The following is a 22,494-nucleotide window of genomic DNA, read 5'->3' as shown; positions in this document are numbered from 1 at the left end:
TTAGCAGGCCAATGGTCAAACCACTGAGCTATCCTCCCTCTGTGACTGTTACTACTTCACTGTTTACCTCCTTATTCAAATCATTAAGTTAAATACCAGATCTAGGTTGGATTGGGAATGGATCCTTTTTGGATCCATTGGAGGTCGACAAAACAAACAGCAGTGTCTACACTGATGCTTTGTCACTAACTTTGCCACAAGAAGTTTTATGCCTCTCGTTGAAGTGGTTTTATTTTGTCAGCAAAACAGCAGAGTTTTGCCACCAAAAGTAGCTTTGTAGTTTGTACCCCCTCCCTGTTTTGTCGGCAAAAGGCAGCTTTTGCTGACAAAACTTTATCGTGTAGACAAAGCCTCAGTGGTTAAAGCACCGTGCTGAGAGGTAGGTGGGCCCTGTTTATACCCTTTTGACAGGTCTGGCAGAGAAAGGGGAATTGAACCTCTGTCTCCCACATCCCAGGCAAGTACTCTAACCACTAGGATAAAAACATTAAGGTGGGCACTGTAGGTGGAATGCTAAGCAGAGCCATGTTTCCTCTCTGCAGCCTGGACTCAGGTTCCTATCTCTGAGAGAGTGGTGGGGCTTAGCACATACCCCTTTCTTTGGCATCTCCCACTGGCTAGTTTAGGCATCTCCCTGCCAAAAGTGCTTGCTTTTGTGGATCATATTCTTAGGCACCTATCTCTCCCCTTTCACATAGGAAGCTTAGGCTCCTAACTCAGTTTTGTGGATCACAGTGTTGTTCCTAAAAAGAAAAGGAGTACTTGTGGCACCTTAGAGACTAACCAATTTATTTAAGCATAAGCTTTCGTGAGCTACAGCTCACTTCATCGGATGCATACTGTGGAAAGTGTAGAAGATCTTTTTACATACACACAAAGTGTTGTTCCTGTGATTTTTCTAGGTTCCTAAAAGTTAGGTGTTGTAATGCTGAGCATCATGGTGTCTAAGTCGTTTTGTGAAGCCCATTCTTTCTATAACTTAACCCTAAGAGGATTTAAACCTCTTTACTGGGCTAAGAAAAGCCCTTCTTATTGGGACTGCCTGAGGAGTCAGACTTAGGGATTGGAGCTAACACCTGTGGTCTATTAGATGGCTAGATGCTGCATCCAGCAGCTGTACCTCATGAGCAGGGAGGTTATAAAATGTTTAGGAGTGCAGCGGACTCAGAAAGAGTAGAGCTTCTTTCCAGTCAGGAACAATCATAGGCTGTGGACAGATTGGATCTCTCTCTTTATTCCTCCAGACAAAGGAGGGTTGGGATTATGGTATCACCCTGCCAACAGAGGAAATCTTGGTTGACTGTTTGATTAAACCACCTTGTCAGAAGATAATGTAAAGATTATTTTTGGATATACAGCCTGGAGAGTTGGGTGGTGCAGGAAGTTGTTGTTTTGTGAATGTGTTTTGGTTTTCTTTTCTATTCTTGTTTAAAGGATGACCCAGGACCCAGTTCTAAGTGGAATAGCAGCAGCGTTCTGATGAGCCCTCAAGCCAGGGGAATTTTGGAGGTTTGGTTAAAGTGCTAAGAACTACAAAAATGGAAAGAAAATTGAGTGGGTGCGGAAGAGAGTTATTCACATGAGAGAATGAAAGTGGAAGATGGGAAGAGTGAATACGGACTAAAAAGAAATGGGGAAATAAAAATAGAAGCAATGTCATACAAAAGTAAGGTAATGAACTTTTATTAAAGTTCCTTAATGACCTTTCCTTGGCAGAAGAGGGGAAAGACTGATTGTCAGGGAGAAACTTCAAGTCAATTGCAGAATAGTGAGCGACCATGTAACCTGGAGGAGTGTTGGTGGTCATGAGATAATAGAAATGTACAAGCAACTTAGCTGAATCTTCAAGAAATATTTTGTCCTATTTTTTTTATTCCCTCTCCTCCGATCTTACAGGATCTGTTTATCTGAGGAAGTTGCTAGCTAGTGGAACAGATAAAGGCATGAAAGCCTCAAGAACTACCTCCTAAATTGCCTGTTCAATAGTGCAGTCCTGCTGCCATGTCTCCTCCAAGCTCTCCCTTTGAACCCTGCACTGCACAAGTCCTCAAGCAAGCTGACTCTCACCAAATAAATATAGTAATGTATTTGAAATATTATTTGTTCTGTCTCTAGCTGCTGTTGCAAATGGTAAGTCTACAGATGCTCTGTTTGTAATTTGTGTCTGTTGCAGCCTGGGCCGGTGACTAAGCTTCTCTTTTTTGTCTTGCCAAGGTGAGTGTTGGATAATGGCAAGGTAAGGAGGACAAAAAGGAGATTGCTCTCGGATGGAAAAACAACAGCAAGAGTGAGCAAGATAAGGAGGGAATGGGAAAGGGAGTATGAGAGAAAGGGGGAGGAATAGACAAAAGGAAGTGTGAAAGATGTAAAGAGGAATTTAAGACTAGACAGTGCAGATAAAGGAGGAAGGCAACAAGAGGAAGAGCCAAAACTAGAAGAGTAAGAAATAATGTAGGACTTGAACCAGGAAATACTTGTTTGCTTAATAAAAAAAAAAGGCTTGCAAATACAGCCTAGAAAATATGGAAAAGGTGTTGGGACTGGGATAAAGCACAAAAGCAAATACAGAGGCATAAATGCCATTTTCTCTCACCACACCCTGTACTTAACTTGTTCTAAAGGGGGAAGGTGATCATGGGCAAAAAGGAATATTGGCTGGCTTGAAAGTAAGGAGGAATAGGCACCCAGTTGGTGATGCCAACTCATTTGTTGCTTCTCTTAAAACTCCAGCTCCTGGAGGCTTGTGATTAAATGAAAGCTGAGGTTTCATCTAAAAAAAAATCTAGTCCTCCTGGTTGCAGAGAAAAGCTGAACTACATCCATCCTAAATTTTCAAAAAACAGAAAGCAAAATAAGACATCCTACATCTCCTGTTTTTTAATCTTATGTTTTGGGCCTGACTCATCATTCTTGAACACCTGCAGTTGGCATTCTTTCCTCCCCTTTCTTCCCCATTTACTGATATCACAACACTCTCCTATACAGGGACCTATAATCTAGCTCCTTCCTCTCTCTCCAACAAGTGGCCTGTTCTTTGACGTAAATCTGGTCAAGCTAATTCTAGATCTTGCAGGGAAGCAGGTTTTTCAGCATTGCTAAATCCAACTGCTTAAAAATCATGAGTCTACCCCTTCTCCCAAATGAATAGGCTTTACTCTCTCCCCCCTTATGATTATTAAATAAAAAATGTTGGATTATTTGCCTTCTGTTTTTTGAGCTAGTAAGGCACACCTGGATCACATTTTCAAGCTCTTCTCTGCCACCATGAGAATGAAAATGAAAGCTTGAGATACCACCTAACTATGAGCTTCCAAGTACAGGGCTTTTAAGAATCACTTAATATTGTGGCAGATCATAAAATTGAGAGTTGGTAACATTTTGGGGGTGCAATTCTGGGGCAGGTTGCACCCCTACCTGGGGCAGCATGGCTCAGAAGGTAGGAACATTTGTTTTGAGCATAGTTTGTGTATCTGGCTGCTTGAGAGCAGCCCTGTCAGAGTGAGCTAAGTGGGGGGAGCCTTGCTCGGTGGGCAGTCAAGAGCTGAGCACAAGCGATTTATAGCAACTGTAGGCGAGCTGGTCCCCAAAATGGCTGCTGCTCTTCCCTGCTGGGGGGTATCGCAGTGAGGGGGGGGGCGATGTGTCCCTCCCCTTGCACCATGGGGTAGTGTAGCTTCGGAGCCCCTCGCTGGGAGCAGGTCCGTGACGGTTCTGTGTAGCCAGACCCGTGGGGAAGATTCACCCCCTCCCTCCCGCTCCAACCGGCTTTCCCCGCGCATCCTCTGGCCGTTGGGCTCAACGGTTGCAACCCTGTTTGAAAGCCCGCGTGCCCACCGCAGAGCCCAAGAGCCCGAGGGGAAAAGGAGGACGCCTCATCCGGCACCTCGCGCTCACTAGCGCGTGAGCCCGGGCCGAGGCCGGGCCAGAGAGCAAAGCGTGCGGCGCGCATGGCGACTGGCTGGGCGCGGCGAACGGAGTGGGCGGGGTTTGGGGGCAGCGGGCCCGTCCCCTGGAGGGGGCGGGTCCGAGATCACGTGGCCGGGGGGAAGCCATGGAGCGGGAGGACCGGGTGGCGATCGCGGGGCTCCCCTTCCCGCCCGCCGCCTCTCGGTCGCCGGCGAAGTTTGCGGTTGACCCCGCTGGAGCCGCAGCCATGGCGGCGGTGTCCTCCTACGAGAGCTTGGTCCATGCCGTGGCCGGGGCTGTGGTGAGTGCGGGGCGAGGCGCCCGGAGCGGGCAGGGAAGCGGGGTCTGAGTCCGGGGTCCTGGGCAGGGGCCCGCCAAGCTCCCCATGTCTCGCGCCGCTGCCCCGGGCTGCGCGGTGGCTCGCCGGGGGCGGGAGGGGACGTGGCGGAGGCTGGGGAACGGGCGGGACGGGGCTGGGGAGAGCGGCTCCTGCGTCCCAGGGCCAGTAGAAGAAGTTGCTCTGTGGGCCCGCTCTGGAGGGCCTGAACGCCCAGGATTGGGCCCCACGTCTCTGGCTCCTGCTCGCCTCGCTGCGGGGCGGCGCAAATGTCAGATGCCCTCGCTGCCCTGCGGGCCGCCACTGCTTTGGTATCTCATATCAGGAGCAGCCAGGGCTGCGTTTTTCCCCGGCTGATGCACCGCCTGTGCTTGGGATGTGCCTTGCGTTTTCTTTCCCTTCCTGCCCGATTGGAACAGCAAAACGTGGAGGAGGGTAAACACACGATGTCTCCTCTCTGCTGCCCTCCTTCTTCACCTGTGTGTGAGGACAGTAACGCCACTATGGCTGCACGTTGTGATGTCAGATTGAGCTTTACCTACTCTGAATTTGGTGAGAGCTGGCTGGTTATAAAGATAGCACCTGGAATATGGACATAAGCATGTTTGTGGTCTGAGCACAGGTCTTGAAGCCAGGAACTCCAGTCTCAATTCTCAAAAAGAAAAGGAGTACTCCTTTTCTTTTTGTGGCACCTTAGAGACTAACCAATTTATTTGAGCATAAGCTTTCATGAGCTACAGCTCACTTAATTCTGTCACTCATTCCTTTGGGAAAATTACTCTGGGCCGAATTTTCAAAATGCCTGCTAATTTTGCTTGCCTCTCTTAGAGTGATCAACGTGAGACACCCAGGGGATGACTTCCAGGCTGAGCACCTGAAGCTCCCACCAGAACCAATGAGGGCTAACTCGACACCTGTAAAAGTTAGCCTCTACAGATTTGGGCATGAGCTTGGGTTTCTTTTGCAGTGTACCCTACATGTTGTGATTTGAGCATCCAAAATTCGAAGAAATTTCTGAAAATTTGGGCTTTAAGCTGAGATGCATCTTAGATTCTGTAAATGAGGATCAGAATACTTACCTCCAAGTTACGTGTTGAGAAGTAGCCTTGTCATATTTGTAAAGAGGAAAGCCACTATATATTTGAATGATCAGAAAATATATCAGACAAGTGCACTGCAGCTAAATGAAGTTTGGAAGAAAATTGATATAAACTTGTTGGAGGTAATGCCAAATTTGTGTAAGTTCCTTGGACTATTGGAGCCTGCCCTGGGTGGAAGAGAACTAGCTTTTATAAAGTATCAGAAGGGTAGTTGTGTTAGTCTGGATCTGTAAAAGCGGTAAAGAGTCCTGTGGCACCTTATGGACTAATAGATGTATTGGAGCATAAGCTTTCGTGGGTGAATAGCCACTTTGTCGGATGTGTCTGATGAAGTGGGTACTCACCAACGAAAGCTTATGCTCCAATACGTCTGTTAGTCCATAAGGTGCCACAGGACTCTTTGTAGCTTGAGGAACAGCATCTTGTCGCAACATCTTATCAATTAACCCTCCCTTGTTGGGAAGAGGGCCTTCCTGAGTTTCAAGCAAACTGATGTTCCCCTTAGATTTCCCTGTGAGGTTGCTCAAGGTGTGGGAGTTGCCTGCCAGTCCCCAAGAACAAAAACAGCCTCAAACATGTGCAGTAGCTGTGTTAGTAACCTATACTGCTCTTACATTCTGGCAAAACTTTCTGGTCTAATTAATGTGTCCTTAGATGACTAATGCATTCATCAGGTTTCGGAATGGTAGCCATGTAGTCTGTATCAGCAAAAGCAATGAGGAGTCCTTGTGGCACTTTAGAGACTAACAAATTTATTTGGGCATAAGCAAGATGGGTTTTAGCCCACGAAAGCTTATGCCCACATACATTTATTAGTCTCTAAAGTGCCACAAGGACTCCTCGAATACACTCATCATGACTTAAAATTTTTTTATAGTAGTAGTTCTCACATTTAGTGTAGACAGGAACTTATTTTGGTAATGGTATTTCTGTGTATTTTCTGATGTGTATTTGGAATATACTAGGTGCTAACCCAGGGGTGGGCAAACTTTTTGGCCCAAGGGCCACATCTGTGTGGGGAAATTGCATGCAGGGCCATGAATGTAGGGCTGGGGCAGAGGGTTAGGGTGCGGGAGGGAGTGCAAGGTGTGGGAGGGGGTGCGGTGTGCAGGAAGGGGCTCAGGGCAAGGGGTTGGGGTGGAGGAGGGGTGTGGGGTGTACAAGGGGGCTCAGGGCAGGGGGCTGGGGTGCAGGAGGCGTGTGGGGTGCAGCAGGGGGCTCACAGCAGGGGATTGGGGTATGGGATGCAGGAGGGGTTTGGGGTGCATGCCGCATACCTGGAGCGGCTCTGGGGTGACAGCGGTGCTGCACCGCTAAGGCAGGCTTCCTGCACCACTCCTGGAAGCAGCCGGCACCACATCTCTGTGGCCCTGGGGGGGAGGGGCAGAGGGCATCCGATGAAGTGAGCTGTAGCTCACGAAAGCTTATGCTCAAACAAATTGGTTAGTCTCTCTATGGTGCCACAAGTACTCCTTTTCTTTTTGTGAATATATATCTGAATGTCTCATTGTAGCCATAATTGGTAGTTTTCTTAACTTCCTTACCTGAAATTTTTGTAAATTGAAAAATCATAAACTTTGATGTATACCTGTTTGTATCGGATTATGTCTCAGGCTGTTCAGTTTGTTTGCTAGGGTACTGTCACTGGAAAATGAGGACATGTGCTATAGGCACTAGGAGTTGTTGGCATGAATATGATTTATCATGTGGGAGTAACCTCATTTGTACAGGATTAAAGTACTATCTAGTCATTTTAAGAAAGTGTTTTATCTTTTGCACAGAGGTTTTAGTACTTGGGAAGAAATGAGAGGGTTTTATAGATTAGAACAAATATCTTAAATTAATGCAGAAGCAACTGACAAAAGCCCCTTGCAGTTCACGTAATACAAGTTTAATGTGGTTACCCCAACACACCTCCATTTTGAAGTGCCTTCAAAGTTAGCCTTCCCCTTCAATAGAGTGCATTGCAATAGTTCAACAACGGAATAGATGAATAAGGCCTTGTCTGCTAGGGGGGAAAAAATGTTAACTTGAGTTAAAGTAAAATTGTAGTGAAGACAAGGTAGTTTGCTGTCTTCACATAAGTTACAAGATCAAGTTACATGACCAAAGCCTGCATCACCTGTCTTTGCTCTGCTATATTTGCATATAGTCTTCTGTTGCATTCTCCCAGCAACAACCTGCCCTTGCCTTCTGGCAAAAAACTGATGATTAATCACCCACCACTGCATCTCCTGCCCTGCATCTGCTTCCTGTTCCTGAAATGAGAGTTGTATTAATGCCAACAGTTGGAATAGATCATCATTCTCAGTTGAATCCATGCCTTGCTGCTTGTTTGAATGAAGGTCATAGACCAAAAGCTAGTTGCGCCAGACTGCAAGTGCTTTACATACTAAGTTTGTGAGTTAAGGCCGCTTCTGTGTAGGTATGCCAGAAGGACTGACAAGTTGTCTCACAGAACACTGTCATAGAACTCAGAGAGGCTTAGCTTCAGTGCTGCATAATACCTAGATCTAGACTGTTCTCAGTGGTAGCTGATGACAGAACAAGGAGTAATGGTCTCAAGTTGCAGTGGGGAAGGTTTAGGTTGGATATTAGGAAAAACTTTTTCACTACGAGGGTGGTGAAACACTGGAATGCATTACCTAGGGAGGTGGTGGAATCTCCTTCCTTAGATATTTTTAAGGTCAGGCTTGACAGAGCCCTGGCTGGGATGATTTAGTTGGGGATTGGTCCTGCTTTGAGCAGAGGGTTGGAATAGATGACCTCCTGAGGTCCCTTCCAACCCTGATATTCTATGGGATGCACTCGGAGAAGTTGCACTGCTACACCTGGGTGAGGGCACCAGCGTGGACACAGACCTGGAATTAGGGTTTGCAATGCGGCAGCTCTTGAATGAGCCAGGCCAACTCTAGTGGTTGCACACAAGTACCAGTCATGTAAGTTAATTCTGCAGGGAAGACGTACCTGATCTTGACCTTGAGGCTTTAAGGGTATTAATTGATAAGATCATCATCAAGTGTGTTTTCCTCTTAAGGAAGGGCCTGTTCATTAAAGGTCTCCATTAATAATGACCTGAGACATTGTTCCTGGCTTTCACTAGTCATGAGGGATATGGATTCATTTCTCTCAGCATATTCTGTTGCTTCCTCAGCAAACATAGGATCTTTGTATATGAAACCAGCTGAAATACTGTTAGCTGAAATAGTGTGACTCTGTCTCTCATTATTTAGTTGATATCTATACTAATGCTGGAGATGGGGGAAGAGAGAACATACTTTCTTGGCTCTTAGCATCCTTGACTAGTTGCTTACAAATAAATTTTATATGTGATAGACTCAACAATTGACCATGGAAGAGCACTACTCTGGTAGCAACATGAATATAAAATTATACACAAAACCCTATGTTAAAAGACTATTAAGGCATAAGGGTGATGTATGCAACCCTCCGCTACATTGTGCATATGCATTATGATCTTTACTCCACAGGCCCCTACTTCATTTGGTGCACAAGATGGCTCGAATAAGCAGCTGTTCATATTTTTTTTCCTCCTCACTGATCAATGTGTGGTTTTAGGTCTTTACTGCATGCTGTTCAAACCCTGCTTTCAGTACAGAATTATCAACTAGTTAGTTTGTTTTTCTGTGGTACTCATCACTATAGTATGAGTTCTTCACAGACATTAATGGATTTATTTTCAGAACACACTGGTGAGGTGGTGGTATAACCATTTTAGAGATGGGAAACTGAGTTAGAGAGAGAGAAGGTCAAAAGTGTCTACTAATTTTGGGTGCCCAACAGGGTGGATAAAAATTAGTGATTTAAAAAAAAAAAAAGGATTTTTTTGATAAAATGCTTTGAGGAAAAAACCTATCCAAAAGATAGTTTAATTAAGATACATTATAACTCAAAGATATCTTATCATGGAATAGGGATTATAAATTCTAATTCTATCGTATGAGACAATATATTCATGTAATGTTTAAGAAAAGTTTTGTAAATGAGTTCCAGTGGTTCATGGATTAGGAACCCAATCTTATGGGCTTCCAGGGGCTTCTGTATAGATTATTTAGGTTAATCTTTCTATCTACCTAATGGGACTCAGTGCTCAGTCTAGAAGATACCACCAGAGATGCTTAGTTTTGCAATTCTCAAACTGTGGAAATGTGTCTCCAGAGATAACATGCTTGTTAACAGCAAAAATGTTTTAAATAAATAAATATATAGAGGTGAGAAATAAGACCTCAACCCTGTTGTCCCTCTGCACATTTTTGTACACAGACAATCCCTTACCACTTTCTAAAAGTACAAAATTCAAAGAGTTCAATGAATAGAAGATTGTGGGGGGTGGAATAGATCTGGACAAGGAGAAGAAGTCTGGAGATAAATGTGAGAAGGGAGGGACAAGCAGTAGAAATAAAAGTGAAACTGAGCAGCATATTCCAGAAGTCTTGAGGTCTGAGTGTAGCCTTCATTGGTTTGAGATCTACCATACCCTTCTCTCACTAGAAGGGAAAACCTATAATGGCAGCAGGCCGTAAAAGAGACTCAATTTGGGAATATTTTAATGAAGTTCCTCTACCTGTGGGTGAGACAGGCATGCATGCAAAATGCAAACAGTGCAACAAAGAAATGCAAGGCCTGGTTGCCCGAATGAAACAACATCATGAGAAGTGTTTCTTCTCAGGAGTAAGCTGCGTTGAAGATGATGAAAGGAATATGTCTGAATGTGCAGGATTTTCAGGTTGGTAAACTTTTTTATTTCATACTTCTTTCTTAAGGATTGCCTGTCATCCTCCTGGACTATTCTTGAATTCTCATGTTTCAGGAAAAATAGTGTTGTTATTCCATGACACTATCATTTTAGATGCAGTTGTGATAAAAAATAAATAGCTGAAATAGGCAGATCTTCCTTTTACGATTTCACCTTTAAAGTAGTACTGAGTGTCAGTGAATGCAATGAGTAATGCTAAATGAGCAGTATGGTAATATTAAATAACTACATTGACTTATTTTGTTTAGGAGACTCCATCCTCAACATTCAGGATTCTGAATACTATCCACCTTCAAGATCATCATTTTCTATAGTTTCAGAGTTATCTGCCAATGATAGTGTTTCAGTCACATCATGTATGTCACATAGCCAAAAGAGGAAAAAAATCTCCATCATCCAGAAACAACCATAGATAAGTTTGTGATCAGAACCAGCAGAATACAAAAAGGGGTAATTGATGAAAAAATTGTCCGATTTGTTTATGCAACAAACTCTCCTTTCCGTATGATTGAGAACCCACACTTCATCAACATGGTTCAGGCATTAAGACCAGGATACAGTCCACCCAACAGAGCAGATGTTGCTGGCAAATTGCTGGATAAAGTGTATGAAAGAGAACTGAGCAGTGTGCAAAAGGTCTAGAGGATGTCTTAGTGATCAATGGCTCCATGTCTAGTTTGCAGCCTGTATCAAGCAGAGTGCCCTAAGGGTTGTTCCTGGGGCCGGTTTTGTTCAGTATCTTCATTTAATGATCTGGAGGATGGCGTGGACTCCCCGTTTGAGGGTGCAGGAGTGGTAGATACGCTGGAGGGTAGGGATAGGATACAGTGGGACCTAGACAAATTAGAGGATTGGGCCAAAAGAAATCTGAGGTTCAACAAGAACTAGTGCAGAGTCCTGCACTTAGGACGGAAGAATCCCATGCGCTGTTACAGACTAGGGACCGAATAACTAGGCAGCAGTTCTGCAGAAAAGGACCTAAGGGTTACAGTGGATGAGAAGCTGGATAGAAGTCAACAGTGTACCCTTGTTACCAAGAAGGCTAACAGCATTTGGGGCTGTATAAGTAGGGGCATTGCCAGCAGACCGAGAGATATGATCGTTCCCCTCTATTCGACATTGGTGAGGCCTCATCTGGAGTACTGTGTCCAGTTTTGGGCCCCACACTACAAGAAGGATGTGGAAAAATTGGAGAGAGTCCAGCGGAGGACAACAAAAATGATTAAGGGGCTGGAACACATAATTTATGAGGAGCGGCTGAGGGAACTGAGATTATTCATTCTACAGAAGAGAAGAATGAGGGGGGATTTAATAGCTGCTTTCAACTACCTGAAAGGGGGTTCCAAAAAGGATGAATCTAGACTGTTCTCAGTGGTAGCAGATGACAGAACGAGGAGTAATGGTCTCAAGTTGCAGTGGGGGAGGTTTAGGTTGGATATTAGAAAAAAAATTTCACTAGGGAGGGTGGTGAAGCACTGGAATGCGTTACCTAGGGAGGTGGTGGAATCTCCTTCCTTTGAGGTTTTTAAATCTTGACAAAGATTTAATTGGGGATTGGTCCTGCTTTGAGCAGGGAGTTGGACTAGATGACCTCCTGAGGTCCCTTCCAACCCTGATATTCTCTGATAAAATTGTTAACCTGATTCTTGATGTGTGGAGCAATGTCCACAATGATCCTGTTGTATGTGCTTATGTGACAACAGAAGAAGGGAATGTGTTCCTTACAGAAACAATTGATACATCAGGAACTATGCACACAGCAGAATACTTACTAGAAGTAGCAGTAAAAGCTATAACAAACTGGAAAAAAAAATTCAAATGTCTAGTATGCAGCTCGGTCACAGACAATGCTGCAAATGTATCCAAGATGAGAAGAAATTATTTAGAAGAGAGTGAAGAGAGTCCCAAGCTAATAACATACGGTTGCAGTGCTCATTTGATGCACCTTCTAGCCAAAGACTTGAGTGTTCCACAAATAAAGGCTAATGTTGAAATTGCAAAATACTTCCGTAACAACCACTTTGCAGCAGCTGCTTTGAAAAAAGTGGGGGGAAGCAAGCTAACTCTCCCATAAGACGAGCGATGGAACTCAATAGTGGACTGTTCTGAGCACTATATCAAGAACTGGCCTAATCTGATGAATTTGTGAACAAAATAGTGGAAAAAATAGATGGCACTGTCACAGCCAAAGTTCTCAACATTGGGCTGAAGAGAAATGTTGAACACATGCTGAATACCCTGAAGCCTACTTCTGTAGCCTTGAACAAAATGCAGAGAAATAGCTGTTTTATTGCTGACGCTGTTGAAATTTGGAAGGAACTGAGTGAGATATTAAAAAGAGAAATATGCAATGACAGTGCTTGTCCCATTCTTTTTTTAATGCTTGTAATTTAACTCTATTTCCAGCTCATTTTCTTGCAGATATTTTCAATACCAGGGTCAAACCTTAACTGCTGAAGAAGAGGAGTTGTCTATGACATGGACATCCAACAATCATCCCTCCATAATGCCAACTATAATAAACTTCAGAGCTAATAATGTTTTAAAGAAAGTCACACCAGTGAACTGGTGTAAGTCACTTATGCACTTGGATTCAGAGACTTAACAGCAGTAGCTTCTTCTGCCAGTGTAGAAAGAATATTTTCTTCCTTTGGACTAATTCATTCCAAATTGAGAAATTGTTTGGGTCCTGAAAAAGCAGGAAAGCTTGTTTGTCTTTTCCAGATTATGAACAAATAGAAAAATGAAGGTGAAGACGACTGAGTTAGCTGCAGAAGCCAATATTTTAAGTTTCTCATGTTGACCTGGATGACAGTCTATTTAATTTTTGGTTGGTTTTTTAAAATATTTCACTTAACTATTTTAGTTAACAATTTTAACAAAAACAAACCTGGTTTTAAAAAACTTGAATGTTTACCTAAATTCAAAAAATCATATGCTTGTTTTGTTAAAATATATGTTTGCTGTTAAAGAAATACATATGTAACGTTGTTTTAGTTCAATAAAATAATTTAAATGTCTGCCTGGTGATGTTCTCCTCCTAATACAGCATCACAAGAAAATCCTCCAAATATTAATGATTAACCTGTTGAATCCATGATTAAACTGAGTCTTCCTGACTAGTGATTTAAATCAAATTGACCCTGGTGCCCAGTATGAGATGTCTAGGACCTGATTTTTCACAGTACTTCGCTTTATATAGCATGTTGCATGTTCAAAGTAGGGCTTCTGTTGACTTCAGCTGCAGCTGTGACTGCTCAGCACTTCTGCAAAGCCAAGCCTGGAATCTCAAGTCGGGTATCCAGAAAATGAACAACACGCCATTAGTGGCCATGTGTGAAACGTATAGTTTGTGATTTGTCCAGCATCCCAGAGGCACGGATATTGTCCGTGTCTCCAGGGTAGCATTCAATTGCTTTGGTCATGACATTCCTTTCTCTTTCTGCCATCCCCTACCTCATTCCTACCCAGCTGTGATTAGGGGTGTGAGATGAGGTGGTAAAAGGAGCAGAAGGATGTGGGTCTCCAGTGAGGGGTGGGGGATCTTATGGGGAGGGGTCCAGGGGATAATTGGGAATGGGTTGTAGGGAAGAGGGTTTGTGGGGGCTCAGGGAAGGGGATTAGGGGGACCAGAAGGGGATAACATGAAGGAGGTTAGAGAATGAGGGGTAGCAGAGGGGGTTTAGGGCTGGGGGGGGGCATATCAGTTCTGAATTTTCTCTTTTCATCTGTGTGCTGGTATATAGGGGAGCCCTACCTTTCTGCAGGGGTCTGAACCCCTCTGAGTACCTGCTGTGTGTGTTTGATGTAATGAGGTTGACAGGTCTGATGTGAGAGCTGTTTACAAAGAACAGGTGACTTTGCCAAGGGGTTTCTATGTCAGAAGGTGATAAATTGAAACTTCTGTAATCCAGAAAATGAATAGTTAAGATGCACATCACCCTTGGGGAGGGGCTGGCCAGAGTGTGTGGAGGAACAGCCTGATTTGCAGGAGAGGTGTCTGGGTGGACCTGGAGTTTGGCTATAGAAGCCTGGCGGAAGCAGGGATAGGTGTCCCACCTGGAGGTAGGTAGTGGGAGTGAGAGCAATATAAACCAGGGTAGCATGCCGCCCTTTGGAAAGCTGCTGGCTGTGATGATGTGTGTGCAGCTGCATAAGGCAGAAGACAGCAAAGAGCAACTTCTTACATGTTAATGACTTCTACAGTGCCAACTAATGGCTTAATGGGATGGGAGGGGGAGCTGGAAATGGTGGGGGATGGCATGCCTATGGCATGCATGCCAAAGATGGTACATGAGCCAATTTTTAATGGCATGCTGCTCCGCTCAGCCCGCTGCCGAACCCAGGCTGGCAGCGGGCCTGCGACCGGGACCCCAGCCGGCAGCAGCGTGCCATTAAAAATCCTGCCCACCCCGGCCTGCTCTTCTCTGCCCCCCTCGGGAACAGGGTGAAGAAGCTTGGTGCTGTGGGCTGCTGCAGCAGGGCAGGCAAGGTCCCCCCTGCCTCTCCTCCTCTCCCTCCTTGCTGCCAATCATCTGATGGCCCTTGCAAGGAGGAGTAGAAGTATAGCCGCAGCACGTGCTGCTCCAGGGAGGAGACGGAGAAGATGTGGGGACGGGGCCTTGGGGAAGAGAAGTGGAATCAGGGCATATCCCCTCCAGCCCCATGCCATAAGCTGTTCTGGGCAAAGGTCTGGGGGCACCCTCATGACCCTAAACCACACCCCTAGCCCTCTGCCCTGACCCCTACACCCCCCCCCACACACACACCTTGGCCCCCTGCCCTGACTCCTGCACCTCCCCACGACCCCAGCCCTGACTCCAGCACCCCCCCACACACCCTGCACCCCTCACACACCCCAGCCTCCTGCCCTGACCCCTGTAACCCCCCACAACCCCAGCCCTGACTCCAGCGCCCCCCCAACCCCATGCCCTGACTCCTGCATCCTCACACACCCACAGCCCCCTGCCCTGACTCCTGCACCCCCACCCTGAGCACAAAACAGGAGCTCCTGCACACATTCCCCTCCCCCCCACACACACATTCCCACCTGCACCCATTGCACCAAATGGGAGCTGTCCTGGTAAGCACTCCACACCCAAACCTCCTGCCCCAACCCTGAGCCTCCTCCCCCATTCTAACTCCTGGCCAGACCCTACACTCCAAACCCCAGCCTGATCCTTTACCCCCAGCCCTGTGCTCAGTGCACTCCCACCCTCAGCTCAGTGCAGAGAGAGAGAGAGAGAGGAAGAGAATGGCTAGAGCCAGGGAGAAGGTAGGTATCCACTCTATGTGGGCAGGGCCAGGATCCCAGACTGGCAGCGGGCTGAGTGGGGCCGGCAGCCAGGACCCTGGCTGGCAGGAGCCAGCAGATGGAACCCCAGACTGGCAGCAGGCTGAGCGGCTCAGCCCGCTGCCAGCCTGGGGTCCTGGCCGCCGGCCCTGCTCAGCCCGCTGCCGGCCTGGGGTCCTGGCCGCCGGCCCCGCTCAGCCTAGGTGAACAGAACCCCGGGCTGGTAGCGGGCTGAGCGGGCTGGCAGCATAAGATCAGCATTTTAATTTAATTTTAAATGAAGCTTCTTAAACATTTTGAAAACTTTGTTTACATACCACAATAGTTTAGTTATATAATATATAGACAGAGAGACCTTTGAAAAAAACGTTAAAATGTATTACTGGCATGCGAAACCTTAAGTTAAAGTGAATAAATGAAGACTTGGCACATCGCTTCTGATAGGCCGCTGACTCCTGGTTTAGAACATCCCAAATCATTACCTTGAATCTGGGAGTGTATTGAGTAATTTTCAGCAGTTCTGCGATGGCTAGTCACTTCCCCACTGGGGAATAAACTATGGGGGGGAAAAAACCTCTCTCAGGAGAGCATCAGAGGGCTGTTCCAAAATACACTCTATTATCCAGTCTTTTATAACTAACTTTTACAAAACACACTGCTCATAGTCACCCCTACTGGGTCATTACCTCTCCTAACTTCAATAAACTTATTGACAAATATTCCTAACATTATTATTATGATTAAGCTTCTATGTCAAAGGCGCCCAAAACTCAAGGTTCCCATCCACTTGTTTTCTTTCAGTCTCAAATTGACTTTCTCCCCTCCTCCTATTCTGATTAGCAGAAACTGCAAGCCTGCAACTGTTTGACCTTGCCTCCAGAAGTTCTGCTTGTTCAAATTAATCCTTAACTAGGTGGTGGTCTGTTTTATTAATTCATGGTGGCTGAAGGCACATAACATGGTTGCAGTTAGCTTGATCAAAATCTGGGGTACACATACCCCTCTAATCCAGGGTAACACAGTAACCTTGGGCAAGTCACTTCACCTCTCTGTGCCTCACTTTCCCATCTGTAAAATGGGAATAATTATGTAAAGTACTTTGAGACCTACTGATGAAAAACACTATATAAAAAAAACTGTCTTTTCATTACTACTTAGCCACTGCAGCATATCAAGTGCAAACTTCGATGAGAACTACAACTACCTGAATGACCCCTAACACCTACGAACAAACATTTTTCTCTTTAAAAAACTAGGAAATTAACTGGCAAAAAACCTTCATTCATGCAAAGTTAAAAAGTGGTAACTTGTGCTCTTTCAGAACATCCAGTTCAGCAAAACGCAAAATTCTGAAAACCAAGTGTAACAGGTTGAAACCCCCCAGTCCAGGACACCACCTGATACACTGAGGTTTCACTGAGCCTTGCCTGCTCCACCATCCTGGATTCCCTCTCCCTGTTTTGCTGAATTAGGCTGTTCAGCCTCTTGCAGCACACACACATATGTATATATACAGGTAGGGCCACACCCAGCTGCAGACACAGATTGAAGTCAGCTCTGTGGGAGAGGACTCACGTGCACACACCTTTTGGGAGATAAATCCAAAATACTGTTTGCACTGTATAGGAAGATCTGCCCAGCGCAGATGTTCATAAAAATTTGCTCTCTCCCTCAATGTGGAGAGAAATGTGTGCAGCTTTTGCCCCCCCCCAGATATGAATTGCACAGACTGGGTTGTTATAAACAAGAAATAAGTTTATTAACTACAAAAGATAAATTGTAAGTAATTATAAGTGATAGCAAACAGATTAAAGTAGATTACCTTAGTAAATAAACAAAAACTGCAAACTAAAAGCTTAACACACTAGATGGGTAAGATATAAATTAGCAAATTCTCACCCTGTGTGATAAACAGGCTGGCAGATTCTTAAGGCACAAGTTGCCTTGGCTTTCCCAGGTTTTCATGCATAGGCTAAAAATCCTTCTAGCCTGGGACCATCACTTCCCACAGTTCCTCAGGTGTTTCCAGGTGTGTTGTTATAGGGAGAGTGAGGTTACCCCCCATCATGTCATTTCCCCCCTTTTATATCCTCTCCCCACTTGCTGGAAAGGTCTTTTGTTGTGACCTGGTTCCCATTGTGTAGTGCAGTCTCTGAGAGGTTTCTGTTGTACACAGTTCCCGGGATAATCCTTGTGCTTGTGTGCGTTTCCTCAATAAGCCATTAACATTGTTTGGCTTTTTTACTATCTTACCTGAAAGGTTGCTTGTGTGTGTTTTCAACCTCAGGACATGTTTCAGCAACACAAACATACCCAAACTTCATAACTTCACACATGATGATAGCACATACAAGCCAACAAGATATTCCTGTCCAGCAGATCAAGACTTTTAGAATGACACCTCACAAGGCATACTTTGTAAAAGACATATCCTAATTACATGACAGTGGTGAATATTGGGGTGTCAGGGTGTAACACCAACAATTACAGAGTTAAGGTAAATGCCCACACAACCTTAACTCTGCCTTCTTTGAGCAATGCCCAAGTACACACATTCCCACTCTTCGCTGTAATTGACAGGTGCTACTTGCACTAGCCCTATGCTCAAACATTGAGCCTACTTCCTCTACAGAGTATCACACTTCTAAAATTTAACAACCACTTCATACTCTTTTACAACCCATTCACACTCACAGAATACCCTTTAAGCCTATCGTTAAATCTACAGACTGTTCTCATGTACCACCTCACTACTGACAGTGCACATGGCAAGAAGACCCCAGTGGCCTGCTACTGACACAACCTACGCAATTCTCAAGATACATATGCATCTCTCTCCTTTGATTACACGCATGTGAGGACTCAGACTCGGATCACCTCATATCATAACAGCTCTGTAACAGTTCCTCAAAATTAATCCCCAGATCTCATATCTCAAACATGCTTCTGCTAACCTTTCCCACTTACTGCTTCCATTATTCAGTACAGTTAGTTATAACAAAACCACTGAAAGCAACTGGAATACATGCAGATAATTCCCAGTCTCTCTTGCCAACTCCAGGGTGGCAGAGTATGGGTTGCATGGGTGTTTCCTTAACTCTATTTCCTGGTTTTCAGAAGTTTGAGTTTTGCCAAACTTGATGTTCTGGAAGACCACAAGTGACCACAGGGTGATTTTAACTTTGCATTGACTTTTTTTGCATTAAATAGTTTCTTGAGCACAAGTCATACAAAAGCTTTGTTTGAATCAGGCTGTTAGTACCTGCAGGACTGGAACTTGGGACTGTGGGATTTTGGGGCCACTGATGCCCCTGCATCACAGGAAGAGATGGGCTCCCACAGAAGGACCCTGTGTCGCTGGGCTTGGCCGGAAGAACCTCCCAGCACGACTGGAGTAGTGGCCTCAGACAGTTCCCTGATTGGCCAAAACCAGTATGTAAACCAGGAAGCCATGAAGGGGAGCTGTGTGAGCCACAGATTGCCTGCCTGTCTCTGCTCCAGACCATACCCGTGACCCTGCCTGCCTCCTGATGCCTGAATCTTGGTTTGCCCTCTGGCCTGTCATGGATTTTGACTTCCCGGTAACCTGACCCTGCCTGCCTTTTGACACCTGCCTCTTGGTTTCCACTCTTGTCTATCCTGGACTGTGACCTCCTGATGCCTGACTCCTGCTCTGACCACCCACATCCTGATCATGACAGTTTACTCAGACCCTCTTGGCCTCCCCCTCCTCCCCCCGCAAATGCATCTATCTCCTCCAGAGATGATAGAAGGGGCAAGCCGTCCAACCATGGGTCCCTGAGGGCCCAGGGCCCAGTTGCCTATCTGCAGGCAGAGAACCTTGCACTACAGACCCATGCTACGCAGTGTGCACTCAAAGCCCTGGTCTACACTAGGACTTTAGGTCGAATTTAGTAGCGTTAAATCGATGTAAACCTGCACCCGTCCACATGATGAAGCCCTTTATTTCGACTTAAAGGGCTCTTAAAATCAGTTTCCTTATTCCACCCCTGACAAGTGGATTAGCGCTTAAATCGGCCTTGCCGGGTCGAATTTGGGGTACTGTGGACACAATTCGACGGTATTGGCCTCCGGGAGCTATCCCAGAGTGCTTCATTGTGACCGCTCTGGACAGCACTCTCAACTCAGATGCACTGGCCAGGTAGACAGGAAAAGAACCGCGAACTTTTGAATCTCATTTCCTGTTTGGCCAGCGTGGCAAACTGCAGGTGACCATGCAGAGCTCATCCACAGAGGTGACCATGATGGAGTCCCAGAATCGCAAAAGAGCTCCAGCATGGACTGAACGGGAGGTACGGGATCTGATCGCTGTATGGGGAGAGGAATCCATGCTATCAGAACTCCATTCCAGTTTTCGAAACGCCAAAACCTTTGTCAAAATCTCCTAGGGCATGACGGACAGAGGCCATAACAGGGACCTGAAGAAGTGCTGCGTGAAATTTAAGGAGCTGAGGCAAGCCTACCAGAAAACCAGAGGGGCGAACGGCCGCTCCGGGTCAGAGCCCCAAACATGCCGGTTCTATGATGAGCTGCATGCCATTTTAGGGGGTTCAGCCACCACTACCCCAGCCATATTGTTTGACTCCTTCAATGGAGATGGAGGCAACACGGAAGCAGGTTTTGGGGACGAAGAAGATGAGGATGATGATGATGATGATGATGAGGTTGTAGATCGCTCACAGCAAGCAAGCAGAGAAACCGGTTTTCCCGACAGCCAGGAACTGTTTCTCACCCTGGACCTGGAGCCAGTACCCCCCGAACCCACCCAAGGCTGCCTCCTGGACCCAGCAGGCGGAGAAGGGACCTCCGGTGAGTGTACCTTTTAAAATACCATACATGGCTTAAAAGCAAGCATGTGAAAGGATTAATTTGCCCTGGCATTCGTGGCTCTCCTGGATGTACTCCCAAAACCTTTGCAAAAGGTTTCTGGGGAGGGCAGCCTTATTCCATCCACCACGGTAGGACACGTTACCACCCCAGGCCAGTAACACGTACTCGGGAATCATTGTACAACAAAGCATTGCAGTGTATGTTTGCTGGCGTTCAAACAACATCCGTTCTTTATCTCTCTGTGTTATCCTCAGGAGAGTGAGATATCATTCATGTCACCTGGTTGAAATAGGGTGCTTTTCTTCAGGGGACACTCAGAGGAGCCCGTTCCTGCTGGGCTGTTTGCCTGCGCCTGAACAGAAATGTTCCCCGCTGTTAGCCACAGGGAGGAGGGAGGGTTGAGGGGGTAGCCACGCGGTGGGGGGAGGCAAAATGTGACCTTGTAACGAAAGCACATGTGCTATGTATGTAATGTTAATAGCAAGGTTTACCCTGAAAGAGTGTAGCCACTGTTTTATAAAATGTGCCTTTTTAAATACCACTGTCCCTTTTTTTTTCTCCACCAGCTGCATGTGTTTCAATGATCACAGGATCTTCTCCTTCCCAGAGGCTAGTGAAGATTAGAAAGAAAAAAAAAACGCACTTGTGATGAAATGTTCTCTGAACTCATGCTGTCCTCCCACACTGACAGAGCACAGATGAATGCGTGGAGGCAGATTATGTCAGAGTGCAGGAAAGCACAAAATGACCAGGAGGAGAGGTGGTGGGCTGAAGAGAGTAAGTGGCGGGCTGAAGACAGGGCTGAAGCTCAAATGTGGCGGCAGCGTGATGAGAGGAGGCAGGATTCAATGCTGAGGCTGCTGAAGGATCAAACCAGTATGCTCCAGTGTATGGTTGAGCTGCAGCAAAGGCAGCTGGAGCACAGACTGCCACTACAGCCCCTGTGTAACCAACCGCCCTCCTCCCCAAGTTCCATAGCCTCCATACCCAGATGCCCAAGAACGCGGTGGGGGGGCCACTGGCCAACCAGCCACTCAGCCACAGAGGATTGCTCCAAAAAAAGAAGGCTGGCATTCAATAAATTTTAAAGTTGTAAACTTTTGAAGTGCTGTGCTTAAAGTGCTGTGTGGACTTTTCCTTCCCTCCTCCACCACCCCTCCTGGGCTACCTTGGTAGTCATCCCCCTATTTGTGTGATGAATGAATAAAGAATGCATGAATGTGAAGCAACAATGACTTTATTGCCTCTGCAAGCGGTGATCGAAGGGTGGAGGGGAGGGTGGTTAGCTTACAGGAAAGTAGAGTGAACCGAGGGGCGGGGGATTTCATCAAGGAGAAACAAAGAGAACTTTCACACCGTAGCCTGGCCAGTCATGAAACTGGTTTTCAAAACTCTCTGATGCGTACCGCGCCCTCCTGTGCTCTTCTAACTGCCCTGGTGTCTGGCTGCGCGTAACCAGCAGCCAGGCGATTTGCCTCAACCTCCCACCCCGCCATAAACGTCTCCCCCTTACTCTCATAGATATTGTGGAGCACACAGCAAGCAGTAATAACAGTGGGAATATTGGTTTCGCTGAGGTCTAAGCGAGTCAGTAAACTGCGCCAGCGCGCCTTTAAACGTCCAAATGCACATTCTACCACCATTCTGCACTTGCTCAGCTTGTAGTTGAACAGCTCCTGACTACTGTCCAGGCTGCCTGTGTATGGCTTCATGGCATTAAGGGGTAGGCTGGGTCCCCAAGGATAACTATAGGCATTTCAACATCCCCAACAGTTATTTTCTGGTCTGGGACTAAAGTCCCTTCCTGCAGCTTTTGAAAGAGACCAGAGTTCCTGAAGATGTGAGCGTCATGTACCTTTCCCGGCCATCCCACATTGATGTTGGTGAAACGTCCCTTGTGATCCACCAGAGCTTGCAGCACTATTGAAAAGTACCCCTTGCGGTTTATGTACTCGGCGGCTTGGTGCTCCTGTGCCAAGATAGGGATATGGGTTCCGTCTATAGCCCCACCACAGTTAGGGAATCCCATTGCAGCAAAGCCATCCACTATGACCTGCACATTTCCCAGGGTCACTACCCTTGATATCAGCAGATCTTTGATTGCGTGGGCTACTTGCATCACAGCAGCCCCCACAGTAGATTTGCCCACTCCAAATTGATTCCTAACTGACTGGTAGCTGTCTGGCGTTGCAAGCTTCCACAGGGCTATCGCCACTCGCTTCTCAATTGT

The 22,494-nt window shown here is 46.1% G+C and overlaps 1 protein-coding gene across 1 annotated transcript in view; it reads left to right on the top strand.

The window, feature by feature from the left end:
* The first annotated feature begins 4,032 nt into the window (after positions 1 to 4,032).
* SLC25A17 (solute carrier family 25 member 17) overlaps positions 4,033 to 22,494 on the top strand; it is a 64,016-nt gene continuing 45,554 nt past the window's right edge. Inside the window, exon 1 of the mRNA XM_073327134.2 lies at positions 4,033 to 4,207. Within this exon, the coding sequence (XP_073183235.2) occupies positions 4,052 to 4,207 (156 nt within the window). The 5' untranslated portion in view covers positions 4,033 to 4,051. The remainder of the gene's footprint in view (positions 4,208 to 22,494) is intronic.

Source organism: Lepidochelys kempii, chromosome 1 (genome assembly GCF_965140285.1).
Source record: "Lepidochelys kempii isolate rLepKem1 chromosome 1, rLepKem1.hap1, whole genome shotgun sequence".
NCBI classification, from domain to species: Eukaryota; Metazoa; Chordata; order Testudines; family Cheloniidae; genus Lepidochelys; species Lepidochelys kempii.
This window is presented reverse-complemented; position numbering and strand designations above follow the sequence as displayed.